A 15,395-nucleotide genomic window follows, 5' to 3' on the forward strand; every position below is an offset into this window, starting at 1 on the left:
AGCTCAGGTGTGAACACAATGAAAGTTAAGGTAGCCAAAGACAATGGCCAAGTTTTTCCACACCTCTGCATGAATAAACTTTTCATAATAACCTTTGCATTTGATATACCTGCTTATCACATACTCAAGATGTCTCAAAACGATTCACAGGATTTGCTGTAAAATGTAGTGATTAGCTTTTTGTGGGCAAACACAGCAGCTAATTTGTGCACAGAAATGTCCATGAAGTGAATGACCAATTTTATTTGAGGGATTGGTCATGACAACGGGAGAAATCTATCCGTGTTTCCTGTACTCTGAAGAAAAGTACCCATTTGTAAAGCAAAATGTAAAATGTTCTTTCAATTTTGGAATTAAAAGTATTTTTTAATAGAAAAGGAGCTGGTGAGATTGTTGATATATTTCGGTACTTATGTTGTGGAAAGGAGAATGAAGAACAATTTCTGGTGTATTATTGTCAACTCGGGATGATCTGAGCTTGATAGTTTGTATGCACATGGGACATTGCGTGCCATTGAATCAGCTTGAAGGAGAAAACCCAGGTGTAGGTGAAATTAGTAGTGACCGAGACCAAGAGTTGGTAGCACTCTTGCCTCTGAGGACATTCAACAGAGATAAGCGAGGCAACTGAAAATTTATGATGCAGACTATCCTGAAAGAATAAGTCTGGAAATTAAAGGCAAGTTTTGAATTTAATAATAAAGCAAAGAAAATATATAAACAAGTAGATTCGTTTGTGCTTTTGTTCTTATTTACAGCTCAGGAAACCGAGTGACCTGCAAGGTGCAATTCAACATAGACAAACTGGGATGGAACTAATTGAAATACAACTGCCAGCAGAATGAAGCACTTAAGACAGTCTAATTTACGCATGCTGCCTGTGGAACAGCAAACCCTGAATCACTGGATCTTAATGACTGCCAGCTGGCTTGTAAATTACAGTGATATGCCAAGTTTGAATTTGAGTCATTTATTTAGAAAGTCTTACAGCACTTTTCTCACGCAAATTAAAAAGAGCTTGATGTGAAATATGTGCATTTTAAAACAAATAAAAATGTACGTGGGAAATGAAAGAAAAGCCAACTAAAACTATAGGATGCTGAGTAGAACTAGGAACTGTGACTCCAGGTTAGAGGCCTTACGGTGCTTAAAAATCTACTAGTTCAATTGATCAAATTAGATATTGGAAGGTTAACAGTCCAGGTGTCAGTCTGGATCGGTTGATAGCAATCTTGCCTTTGAGTCAAAAGGTTGTGAGTTCAAACCCAGTCAATACTTGGAACTCCTCGAGTCTAGGATGACACTCCATTGCAACGCTGAAGGTACGTTGCAATGTTGGAGGTGCTGTGCTGTGAATGAAACGTGAAACCAATGTCTCACCTGCTTGTTCAGGTGAACGTTAAGGATCCCATGGCACTATTCAGAAACGAGAGGGAGTTTCTCCTGGTGTACTGGCCAGCAATCCCCCAACTAAAATTGGTCAGTCAATCCACGACTATTTGTGGGACATTACTTTGTGCAATTGGCTGCTGTACTTGCCCACAAGGTACACAGTCACTCCACCCTACAGTAAATCCTATGAAGTGTGTGAGATGTCCTCCTGATGTGAAAGGTGCTGTACCATATGTAAGGATTATTATTTTTTAGAATCCCTCAGATAAAAATCCATCATTCACTTCATTGTTGTGGGACCCTACTGTGCACCAAATTGGTTGCTGTGTTCACCTACAAAATATACAGTCACTGCACTTTACAATGAATCCTGTGAAGCACTTTGAGATGTCCTCCTGACATGGAAAGTGTTATATCATATGTGAGGATTATTATTATTTTGTAAACTTCTGCAAATGAATACAGGAGGCATGAAGTATGTCTCAGCAGATCACCTGGCATTCTTTTCATTAGTTATTAATTATTACTAGTAATGTTTCTAAACAGATATGCCTTTTCACAAGTTAACCCACCTTGCACATTTTAAACATGGATTGTTAACCCAATCCACAAATTGGGCCCCATTGTAAACACCATCCACTGTTATCTCACAGCTGCATCGATCAATTGTATTATTGAATCTGTTGCAATCTGACTAATGTCAAAAGATGACAAGATAATATGAAGTGTTGATTTTTCACCCTTCCCCCCCCACCCCCAAAAAAAGATGTTAGGATTCCCTTCAGTACCAAACTGTGATTTTGTAAAATGGTACCAATTTGTTTCTTTCGTTGTCCCTAAACTATCTTTTTTCTTTCCTGCTAATTATTAACAATTTTTCAAGAAACTTTTGTCAAATGTACCATGTAGTGACATCTGGTTGGTGGGTCTTACATTTATAGAAAACCGCAAGCATTCCATCAAGTGAATAAGATAACGGTTGCAGTGAAAACAGCATTTTAGGTTCAACGATTGCTGAGGAAACCAAAACATAAGCTTAGAAGTCTGATCACTGACGTTTAATGACTGTAAATCTGGATGTCATTCAAAATAATCTGACTGATTTAATATGATTGTTTAATTGATTAGGTCAGAATTGATTTAATTTCTGTTTAAAGTGAAAATTCTGGTTTCTGCAACTTCTGCGACTGGACAATTGCCTCAGTATGAGAGCTTGTATCCAAATTGTAAACCATTTTCACATTTGCAGAAAAGTCCCTAAATCTGGAGTCTGGTTTACTTGTCATGGATAACGTAAATGACAGGCAGGGCTGGACAATGACAGCAAATCCATTAACCAAATGCTAATTGCAGTATCAAAAAGGCACCAGCTGTTATAGCGATCAAACAGTTCAAATTCTGAATATTTATAATCCCTCCACAAAACATACCCATCATCTGGAAATGAATAATGCACTTGATAAGACAAAGGATATGCTGATGGTAATGAATCAGGTACAAATAATGGCAAAAAGAGGCACCAGATAGAACAGAAAATGAGTGCAAATAGGGTACACCAGCAAATGCAATAAGTGTAATGCTATAATTCACACATGCTGTACAGCATTGCCTTCTATCAACCAGTATGAAGAAGTATTTTGCTGCCATTTCATTTTAAGTCACCCAAAGCATTTGAGCATTTTCCATCAACTGAACTGAATCCCAAATTATCAGGATGTATGCAGGGCGGTGCTGGAGAAGCGTCAAAGATCTAAATGTAATTCTTGCATTTGATATAGTGCCTTATTACATTGTAATGTCTCAAAGCGTTTCAGAGAATTCACTGTATAGTGTAGTGACTGTATATTTGTACATCAACACCACAGCCAATTGGTGCACAACATTGTCCCAAGGCAGCCATGAGGTAAATGACCAATTTTACCTGGGGAATTGTAAGCCAGGATACCAGGAGAATTTCCCCTCTTTTTGGAGTATTGTCATGGTATCCTTAATGTCCATCTGAATAGGAAGACAGAACCTTGGTTTAATGTAGTAATTAACAGCTGAAGTGGATTGTCAGGAAGGGTAGTTGAGACCAGGACGCCAAACTACTGAGTGTTCCATATGTGTGGTTGGGACCTTGGTTCAGAATTGGTCCAGAGCGACGGGATGAAAGTCCTCTCTCAGTGTTAGTCATGAGGGTCCCAGGTGAAGAAGTCTGTGCAGACTGAACTCAGTTCTTAATGGACATGGGGCCATAGTAACTCAGTTTTGATCAGCGAACACTTGTTAATCTCACTCGGAGAAGCCATAAGTACGGCTGATGTCATAAATGGAATAATCTAGGATGATGGCGTATACAGCAGATATGGCGTTAATGGTACAATCATATCTGTCACTCTGGTAGAACAAACATTTATGAAGAAAATTAACCGTTTTACAAATACAAAAAGCATTTTCTGGAGTGATTATAGTCCTCAAAATACTCCAGGGAGTCTAGTGTGCCTTTATAATCACCTACTATCACCCCCACCCCCATCTTGAAGAAACCTTCCCTTAACCCATCACAGCTATCCAGCTACCAGCCCATCTCAAACTTCCCTTTCCTGTCCAAGGTCCTTGAGAGAGCCGATACCTCCCAGCTTCTCTCTTTCCTCTCAAGACCCTTCTCTTCAATCGTGCCTTTGGTCTCCCTCCCACCTCTCTGCCTTCTCTCACCCCTATCCCACTCCTCCCCCATGCTCGGGTCCTGACCCCTGACTGTCCAGCGCTTTGGGATGTCCTCCCGACATGAAAGGCGTTCTATAAATGTAATTTTGTTGTTGTTGTTGTATGATATATACAATGAAGCTCATGGGCCAGATTGATGTTAATGCTGACAGTGCTTTGCCTTTAACATGTGTGAACTTTCAGACCAAAGGATTAACCAGTTTTCTGTCATGACTGCAGGTTTACTGAGAACCCAGTGGTTTGTTACTGGAGTATTTTATAGACATTGTGTAGAGAATGGATTCCGGGAAGTAATGTTGGTCGAGGGATTCAGATGACAGCAGCTGCCAGCAGAGATGATTATAGTCAATGTGCGCAATGCAATTGATGGATTAATGATTGTAAAGTAATCACTGGAAGTTTACCAAGAGGTAAAAGTACTGTTGATCACAGGGAACTAACACAGTCACTGATAGATTATAATGATTTGATGGGCATAGCACTAAATACTCCATATCTTCTACTTTTCCTTAATTAATAACATAGAACAAAATCTTTGTAATTCTTTTAAAATATTTTATAAATCTTTTAAAATTTGAAAAGGGTTTGACAAGGTTAGAATAAATAGACTATATCCACTATTTGGGGAGTCTGTACCCAGGGGAAACAGATTTATGATAGCCTCTAGGGGACTAAAAGATAATTCAGAAGTAATTATTTCACAATAATGAGATTGTGAAACTCGCTGCTTAAAACAGTGGTTGAATCAGATAGTTTAGATGTATTCAAGAAGAAACTAGACCTTCACGTGAGGGTCTAGTTTCTTAATAGAAGTTTATAGTTATTAAGTTTATATATATATATATTAAGTTTATATATATATAAATAGTTTCTTAATAGAAGGGTATAGAAGGGAGGTAGAAATGGGTGAAAACTTATGTGGAGTATAAACACTAGCATGGACTGGCTGGGCCGAGTGGCTTGTTTCCGTGCTGTACATTCAATGTAGGGTCGAGAAAGCCTGAGATTTCATCTTCTCAGCCTGCTAGACCATTTTGTTTTAAATTCTGCAGAATTATGAACTACTCTTAAATTCTGTGATAAATTGGAAGCCAGTTTTCTGCGGTTCTTAAAATAATTGGTTTTCAAATTGAGATTGAGTTTTCCATAATTCTACAAAACGTTGTCTTTCAAGACAAAATAGTCTTACAGTTCAAGGGTAGGTGAAATTTCTGGCTAAATGTTTGTTCTAATCTTTGTTCTAAATGCAAAATGCACAAAGTTGTCTTTTCTCTTTCTATCTCATGGAGCTAAATCCACGGTGACCAAAAGAAGGAACAGCAATAACAACTGAAACGTTGCTGTAATCTCAGTAATAAAATTTGCAATGTGCAGTGCTTTGCTGGAGCTTTATGATGCTGGTCAGTTACTTCTTTGAAGCTACATATATTGTGCCCATGCTGATTGAAAGCTCAGGTCTATTGTTATTGCATCAGGGCATAACATGCTTGGCATATACCAGCAGTAATATGTGTGTGTGTTGACCTGGCAATGATCACTCGAGGGAGGTAAAACCAACCTTTTTGGTTGGCCAACAAAATAATCGCAGAAATAACAAAGTACTGTAGATTTATGCCATAAATCAAGAAATATTCAATCAAGAAACATTAATTTTGTTAGTCAATCAAAGACCTGTCAGCCACCCACTCAGCCACCCAACCTCTATGATAATAGAGGATTCTCGACCATTTGTTCCACACAACAAATTATGTTCTTCTAAATCCAACAAAAAACACATGAATCAATTGCAGACTAGACATGTCAAACTCCTTTAACATTCAGTGTAAATGGGGAGAAGTTCACCAACCGATTACAATGCAAGATAATTATTTGTATTCATTCACTGAAACTGAATCAGCCATAGCACTGATTTGACCTGATGTTTTTGGAGAAACATTGAAAATCAACCCAGAACTTAGACAAATGGACTACATATTGTAACAAGGAGTTGAACCACATTTATCAGATTCATGATATGGATTTACATACTTTATTTGCGACTTGAATTATGTAGTCTGGCATTATCAGTGACCGCCATTATACCATCCTCGTGTATCCTCAAGTACAATTCAATACAAATTTATATAGAGCCTTTCACATTGGGAGGAAGTCCCAAGGTTGTTCAACCTGGGTCTAGATTTAATCTATTTACTTAGCATTTCAGAGAGTACTGAATTTGGTAATTTTTTAAATACCTTCTTAATTTTAAAGCCAGCTTTGTGTAACTTCTTTAAAAACTGAAAATAATGTTTTTAAAAGATGACCTGAAAGGCTGTATATGAATGTAGATTGTTCTTGTTATTCAGTCTTTTTTTCTATTTTCAATTCATTTAAAACACATTTTTTAAAAAACAAAACTAACTAAATCAAGGTGCTTTGTAATAGAAACATTGGTGTTCGACGCAACATCTCAGTACAAGATCATTCTTTATGTAAAGCAAAATGCTATTTGCAGATGGACTGAAACTAACAATCAATCCACCATGGCAGGGAGGTTTATTTCCCATAGTGATTGAAGAATAACTTGGAATGTTTCTCCTTGCAGGTTTGACAGCAACAAGAAACCGACTGGTAATCTTTTATCAAGTCTCACAGCACTTAAAGTGCATCTACAAGAGGATCTTTAAGGGTATTCATGCCTTTTTTATCTACAGCATCTGTATCTTCTGCTTCATGAATTTTTTCAGGATATTTCCTCTTGCTGTAGCAGCAGATAATGATGTCTATCTGTAATGTAAAGATGTACCTGCAAGTTACACTGTGGCTTCACCGATAGCCTGGTGTGCAGGAACCTGAGGATCTAAACATAGGGAAATCACTACACTGCACTGAGCCACAGTTGTGCTACCTCCCTTGAGAAATTATTGAGTGATAAATTGTTAAACTGCTCTTAGCCTACTAAATTCATCTGTCAGTCAAGGACAAGGTGAAGAAATCAATCAATGTTTCAAATATGAATTTGGGAATAATTCAGAAAATATATTGAAAGACTGGGATCAAACAGTAAGCTCATAATATGAAACATTGGGAAGATATCAGAAGAAAAGACGTTAATTGATATTAGAGCTGGAGACAGGCCAAAAAGCAGGGATCTTGACACTCATGAAATCATCAGGTGATGTCAGGTTTCAGTGCTTAAAATCTGACAACATACAGGACTGCAAAAGACCTAATGGCTAATGCAAAAGTAGGATTTTTTTTTACAGCAAGACTGATATCATTGCAAATACTGTAGTTAACTAATTCCTTCTTGAATTTTCTGACACAATCCCAGAAGCCTGGAGTTCCAATTAGTCTTAGCCTGGAAGAGCATTTTATCTTCATACGTAAGATCATGAGGACAATTCCTAAGTTCAGACTCAATTTGGAAATTGTTCCTTTTTCAACAGGAATCTGAATTAACACTGAAATGAAGGATTGATGGGCATAGTGGATGAAAGCACGCCCACTGATGGTGATTTGGAGGGCATGAGGGACAAGCAAGAGACCGGAGCCAGTAACGAATTGTGGGTTGGGGAGTAAGCAGGTTGGAAGGATAAGGAGATGTCAGGGCATGAAGGGATTTGTATACAAGTGTGAGGATCTTGAAGTCGATCCATTCTGTGATAGGGGACCAATGGCAAGGACAGGTATGATGGGGGTACAGAGTTTAGAGCGGGTGAGTAAATGGGAGGTGGGGTTTTCAATTTGTTGGATTTTTTGGATAGTGAGCTCAGGAGACAAGGCAGAGGAGGAAAAAATTAGAAAAATAAATGGCCAGTTTTAAATATAAAAACAAATTCCTCCAGAGTCCCTATTTGGTAAGCTTGTGAACTCATAAGATCAAAAGATCTCATCTCTCCAGAACATCAGCCCTACCATCCTCCCATCACAGCATCAAGCCGCTTTTTCAAAGAGCCCAGTGACCTGACCTTCACCCCCCTTCCTGGCAACCTGTTGCAGTCGTTAATTACGTCCAATGCACTCTTGTTTTGTGAGGCTTTCAGCCTAATAGAGTATTACCTATGGTTCAACTGCATAACAATACACCACCATTATCACAGCGGAATAGTTATTCATCTCTTTCTCAGATAAAGACATTTTTCCTAAATTGACATTGGCAGAAACGACTATGGTGCTTGACAGGGAACTTCTGCTGATAAACACCATCCACAATCGGCGACTCATAAGCAAAGCTTGCACTATTGCAATGATGCAACATTATTATTGCATACATTTCCAAAAAGCCACAAGCTGTCCTGCATTGACAAAGTAAGAAGAGTAAACAGTGACAATACTCACAGTGACACCAAAGAAGTTGGTTTCGTTCATGGAATCCAGAAAGATTTGGCCAAGGTCCGCATTGACATAGTTAAAGTTCCGGATTATCCGTGGATGACTGTGCCGCCTCAAGCTATCCATGGCTCTCTGTAATGTTGTGGCGATCACCCAGATTCCATCATATGCAAAACCATGAAATTTGCTGTATTCAGCACTGCCCCTCATCTTATTGTACTCTCGTTCATACTCTTGAGGTGTCTGCAAAGGGGGAGATGGTGAGAACTTTATAATGCTGACATATGTACAGTAATGCCCTGTTTTATCAGAATTGCGGTATCTGGAATTTTTGTACCTAGCTGGACCAGGTCCTGAACAGAATTTTTAAAAAACATCTGCAGACCTGCATGAGTGTAAACTCCCACCGCTATTGCAAGCCCCTGCCTCATTGTGCTTGCTGGTATTCGGTGTCCAAGGATATCGACGTTGACTCAGTTTGAATCCCACAAACAGAAGGTAGCTTATTCGCAATTTTCTGCTCCCAGGATTCCAACAATTACAATGCCAGTACCGGCATTTACCAGCATTTTTCGGCACTGAATAAAGCCTGTGCTGAAAAAGCCAGTAAACGTTAATGCTGGCAATGTAATTACATTTAGCAGGAAATTCCGGCTTGCTGGCCTGGGTGCCCTCCCCATTGGTCCAGCAACCAGAGTTTTAATGTAATCTTGTTAACCTAAGCCAGGGTGGTCCAACTTTTCGGCTGCTGAGGGCCAGATGCCCTATTTGAGAAACCTCCATCGGTTGCATAAGCAATATTTTTGTATTTCCCTTCCAGAAACATTACATAACATTTCCAGGTTGTGGAGGGAGCGGGTGGGCCAGATGAAGTGGAGGGAGGGGGCACGGATGCAATCGGCCCGCGGAACTGCCAATTGGACCACCCTGACCTAAGCTCCTGCATGATAAAATAACAATTGTCAGTTTTAATGAACACATTTCCAATTTTAGACTGAATAGAGGCAGTATAACTACCATTGTGATTTAGTGGTAGATTTCTTCTCCTATTATCCTTCCCGTGCCTGACAAGATCACAAGGGGAGCTTTGATGAAAAGGTCTTTCTCCAACTTTTGAACAAATAAATACTTTGTGTGTGTGTGTGTTAACTTGTCCTTCACAACTAACAATCTGTGACTTGTCTTACTGCCTTGGCATATTTGAAAGTACAGTATTATCTCTTAAAATGAAGCTGGTGTCTGGTGAAGCTGTGCTAAAACACTGCTCCTGTGCTCACACTCCTCACTTGGCTAAAGCCACTGATATCATATCTTGTGTGGCTCTGTGCAAAATCATGCCCTCAATGTCAAAGGGAATTCATTCCCAAACTTGTCTTTGAGGGCAGGTTTTAGCTGCATTTTCTGCCCAGATGATAATTATCACATCGCAAATCCTCACCCCACTTTGCTTTATTACAGAATTCAAGGATTCATTGCCTGAAACGTGCTGCAGATGGATTGCACCAATTTTAAATTGATGGTTACCATCAATAGCAGCTGGCACACTGTCTGCTGACTGTATGAAATGTTCACCCCTAGTTTGGACACAATCAGAAATGTCTTTGCCCATTTCTTGGAATTTGTTTACTTGTCAAACAAAGAGTGAAAGCTAAACAGATCAGAATTATTTTAACAAAACGCAAAATACTGCAGATGCTGGAAATCTGAAACGAAAACAGAAGTCGCTGGGAATCCTCAGCAGGTCAGGCAGCGTCTATCGAGAAAGGAAAGTGAGTCAACATTTCGGGTCCACGACCCTTCATCAGAACTCACTTTCCATTCTCCAGTTTTGGTAGAGCAGTCGGGTAGTCAGAAGCTCACCCTTCTCAATCCAGACAATAGTGCCTGGCACCGTGGAGAAAGGGGGAAAGGACCTCGTAAGATACTGAGAAAGTCAAGCTTTAAAGGAGGCCACAATTTTTATTTTTAAATTGGAAACTTAAGAGAAAGGATTTGTACTCACCAGCCCAGATATTGTCCTGATGTTTTTAGTACTGAGCGGCTCAAAATCCACAGCTACATATCCCTCCATGGCAGTCAGGAGGTGTTTCACCGTGCAGTTATTGGAAGTGGTCAGTTTCCACCAGTTGAGCTGATACCAGCCAGGGATGATCCACTGGTATTTAATTCCATACACATTCAGATTATAGGCCTATTGAAACAGAAAAGAGCAAGTCAATAGTTTTGTGCACCAAGTTCATGTTTCAGTATTTGACTCCTCTGTCCCTCCCAGTGCCATTCTTAATCCTGACATCTATGAAGCTGGACTGTGCATTCAGCTGATGGTTACCATGAGCATGACTTTACCATGAGTTGAACTCACAATTCCACTAACCAAGAGCTCCCTCTGATTAGTGTGTTCCACAACAGAAGAGTGAAAGAATCAGGATAACTGCTCACAATATACAGAGGATCAAAAGCAATGCTTGGTTACTGCCCCCACCACCTCCAAACACAATGTCATATTCACCTCCCCAGTAACATGCTCGCTTTCGTTTCAGCTCCTTTTTATTTGTGACCCCCACCCACCCCACATAAACTCACTCACACACACAAACTCAGATTAGTTCCACTGATACTCATATGCACATTTCCTTCAATCAGTTTGGTCCACCTTCTTTTTTCTCCCAAGTTGTCTCAGCTCTCCCTCTCCTCACACACCATGACAATAACAGGGTAGAAGCAGTGGATAGAAAACTAGCGAAACTCAAGCAGTCTTTTGTGGCACAACAATTGTCAGGGTACAGCCAAGCATGACCTGAAAGTACACAATCTTCCAACTTTCTGTGAATTGGGAAAATGTTTAATTTTCCAGATGATCACTCAAATGTATAGCAGAGAAAATCTCATCCCCTATGTTGTTACAAACATTCACTTGGTGAACACAACCGCCCTCCTGCAAAAAAGAGGGATGCTCCACGACAGAATTTTGATATGTACTGTATAAAGTTTTCAGCTGAACCGAACACCAGCCTGGTCCCCAGCGCCCTGCCATTCTTTCTCTTTCCAGCAACACATCGACCAGTTGCTTCTTAATTTCATTTCTACTCCCTGCTTCTACTCGCTGCTTCCCAGATACTCGTCCCACAAACCGATTACCCTTTGTGTGAATAAAATGTTCTCCCTGACCTCCTTTCTTTATCCTAACTTGCTTATTCTTAATTTGTGTCACCTTCTTCATCATTTGAAACCTTCACCACACTGACAAATTTGACCGGATCGAAGATGTAAAATCCCTTTCACTGTGTCAAGCAAAAGTAGAAGTGATACAGAGTCTATTGGTTAATTCCTCTGCCTCTGGGGCCATTCCCGCACATCTTCCACTGATTTATCTCAGATCGGCATTGGTGCAGACCTGCGCTTTGAGCACCATGCTGGATAATATGTCACAGGAACACTCAGAAAAAGATTATTACCATTTAGCTTTCCAGCAGTCTGGTACTCAGTGACCTCTCTGGAGGTTACTAAAGTGTAACACAAAAATCTGTTAAGATAACAGTGTATTTTCCACTTATTTCAGAGTCTCATTATGTGGAATTATTCGTGATTAAGATTATTAAAATTTTCAATCAATCAACAGAAAATATCAATTTTTTTAAAAAGAAAAGTTGATGCATACATGACAGAGAAAGGACTAATACAACAACAACAATTTGCACTTATATAGCATCCTCCAAGCAGAGTAACATCTCAGAGTGCTTAATAGTGGCGGCGCCTGACTCCGAGCAGGGAGATGGGGGGAAGTGGCTGCAAACCCGGTCGAGAAGGAAGGTTTTTAGGCGGGACTTGGAAAAAGGGGAGAGAGGGGGCAAGGCGGAGGGATTGAGGGAGAGCGTTCCAGAGTTTTGGGGTGTAGCGGCTGAAAGCTCAACCTCCGATAGTGGGGCAAAGGGTGCAAGGGAGACCGGTGCCAGTCGAGTGGAGGCGCCGGGTGGTGGATTGGGGAGCGAGGAAGTCGGAGAGGTAGGGAGGTACCAGGGAGTCAATGGATTTGAAAACAAGTGTGAGAATCTTGAAGTCGATCCGTTTGGTGATGGGAAGCCAGTGGAGCCTGGCCAGAACTGGTGAGATGTGGTAACGGAGTTTGGTCCAGGTCAGTATGTGGGTGGCAGAGTTCTGAATGAGCTGGATCTTGTGAATAGTGGAGCTGGGGAGATCAGTGAGGAGTGCTTTGGAGGAATCCAAGCGGGACGTGACAAACGCATGCATGAGGGTTTCAGCTGCATTTGGGGTAAGATACGGTTGGAGGCGGGCAATGTGGCGGAGGTGGAGGAAGGCGGTCATGGTCAGGGACCAGATGTAGGGGAGGAAAGACAACTGGGGGTCGAACCAGATGCCGAAAATGCACACTGGTTTGGGGAGTCAGATGGAAAGCCCAGGGAGGTTGAGGAGTTCAGATCCGTAGGAGTGAAGATGACGGGAGCCATGGAGTACGGCTTCCGTCTTGTCCACATTCAGCTGCAGGAAGTTTACATTCATCCAGGCCCTGATGTCTGCCAGACAAGCTGATAGAATATCGGCAGACCTGGAGTCGATAACTAATAATTATGGGAAAGGAGATTAGGAGGGGCGGAGGCTCATGTAGAGTATAACACTGGCAAGGTCGAGATGAACCGATGGCCATTTTCTGTACTGTAATGTTCTATGTAATTCTAAGTAACATTAGAAGCAAAAAACATTTGTAACTGATGCCAAGATCCCAAATTCTGCCTACTTATGGAAAAAAGTAGTAATTACTCAGCGATTTGGACAGAACAAAATAGAATTAATATATTCTCTTTGCCTCCTACCATCACCAAAGATCAGTAACATCTGCCAAATACAGGGTGTCACAGTGTTAAATGCTACCTTGGGTGAACATGCTGGGCTGATAGGATGTAAGACAGTCTCTCAGCTAGTGTGATTCTCCAGTGTCAAACTCAAACACAGAGGTCACAATCAAAGTCAAATGTATTGTACAGGCTCGCTCCATTTGTTTTATTATACATTAATTGTTATTCATTTTAGCACATTAATAACATAATAATACACTTTGCAACATATAGAATTGGAACATATTCCCAATTAGCCTGGCTCAAATGGTAGCACTCTCATCTCCATGTTATAAAGTTGAGGGTTTAAGTCCCACCTCAAGACTTAGAAATCACTGTCTAGATTGACACTCCAATACAGTGCCGGAGTATGCTGCATTGTTGGAGGTACCATCATTCAGATAAGACGATAGACTTGTCTGTCTGTTCAGGTTGACGTTCCCGGTGTCCTGGCTAGCAATGCCCCAAATAAAATTGATCATTCATGGATTTCATGGATGTTTGTTGAACATGGCTGTGAGTAGTTGGGCTGCTATGTCTGCCTACAAACATAGTCACTTCACTTCACAACTAATACTGTAAAGGGCTTTGAGACTTCCTCCTGACATGAAAGGTGCTATACCAAATGCAAGGATTATAATTATAATTATGATTCTTGGTGGATATTGCAGTGTGCAAATTGACTACAGGGTTTGAAAACAGCTTAAGGCCAATGTCTAAAATTTGAGATTGTGACAAATTTTGGAAAATGGTCTTAAATTCATTCTCAAATGGGAAGATGTTTGTTTTCAGTACGGAAAAAAGATTGCAGAAAACCAGCTTATAAATGATTTTCTAAAATATAAATCTGTTAACATGCTAACATATAATTACATAAAATGGTGTCTTTCAGGTTTGATTCCCGGCGTGGTAAAACCATGGGCAAGTTCCTTACTCCACGCACCTGATAATAATCCCTCAAGAAATAAAAACAATACTAATTTGGTCACTCAATCCATGGCTGTTTGTGGGACACTGCTGTGCGCAATTGGCTGGCGTGTTTCGCCCACAAAATATACAGTCAATTCATTTTACAGTATATTCTGTGAAGCGCTTTGAGACACTTAGAAGACATGAAAAGCACTATATCAAATGCAAGGATTATTATTATTAGATATATATTTATATTACATGAATTTCCACCTCTTCTATCCCCTTTCCTAAACGCTTCTCCCTCATGTATGTATCAAGTTTTCTGTTAAATAATTTTTTAAATAAATAAATAAGCTTTTTGCTTCAGCCACAGTGGCAGTGAGTTCCACATTCTCACCACTCTCGGTGTTAAGAACATCCTCTTAAATTCCATTAGATCTACTACAACTATCTACATGCTCCCCCTTGGTGACATCATCCACAGAACATGGGGTCAACTTCCATATGTATGCGGGTGACACCCAATTCTATCTTTCTGCCTCCACCCTCAACTCCAGGACCACTGCTGTCCTGACAGACTGTCTGTCGGACATCAAGTTCTGGATGAGGGCAAATTTCCTACAATTGAATGTGAACAAGACTGAGGCCCTCCTGATTGGCTCGGGCCAGCGCCTCTGCACCTCAGGCTCTGGCAGCATCAACCTCCATGGTTGCACACTTCAACTCACCAACTCACCGCCAGTCAGGAACCTAGGTTTCTTGTTCGACCCTCAAATGTCTTTTCTTCCCCACATCCAAGCCATGACCCGCTCTGCCTTCCCTCACCTCCATAACATCGCCCGACTCCGCCACTACCTCACCCCTCAGGCCGCTGAAACCCTCGTTCATACCTTCATCACCTCCAGGCTCGACTATACAAACTCTCTGCTTGTCGGCCTTCCCAACTCCTCCCTCCACAGGCTGCAGATAATCCAGAACTCTGCAGCCCATGTCCTCTCCCGCACCAAACTCCGTGACCCCATCTCCCACATTCCTGCCCAACTTCATTGGCTCCCTATCCTTCAGGAAATCCAGTTCGAGATCCTGGTCCTCACCTACAAAGCCCTCCATGGCCTCGCCCCACCCTACCTCTGCGACCTCCTAACCCCCTACCAACCCGCCCGCTGCCTCCGCTCAGCCGGCTCCGGCCTGTTCCACATCCCCGACCGACCCATCTGC

The 15,395-nt window shown here is 41.0% G+C and overlaps 1 protein-coding gene across 1 annotated transcript in view; it reads right to left on the reverse strand.

Moving 5' to 3' along the window:
• gabbr2 (gamma-aminobutyric acid (GABA) B receptor, 2) overlaps positions 1-15,395 on the reverse strand; it is a 473,571-nt gene that overhangs the window by 154,012 nt on the left and 304,164 nt on the right. Inside the window, exons 6-7 of the mRNA XM_007905328.2 lie at positions 10,418-10,606; positions 8,422-8,658 (exon numbers count right to left, since the gene is read on the reverse strand). Of these exons, the coding sequence (XP_007903519.1) occupies positions 8,422-8,658; positions 10,418-10,606 (426 nt within the window). The remainder of the gene's footprint in view (positions 1-8,421; positions 8,659-10,417; positions 10,607-15,395) is intronic.

This window comes from Callorhinchus milii, unplaced genomic scaffold, assembly GCF_018977255.1.
Source record: "Callorhinchus milii isolate IMCB2004 unplaced genomic scaffold, IMCB_Cmil_1.0 Scaffold2, whole genome shotgun sequence".
Taxonomy (NCBI): domain Eukaryota; kingdom Metazoa; phylum Chordata; class Chondrichthyes; order Chimaeriformes; family Callorhinchidae; genus Callorhinchus; species Callorhinchus milii.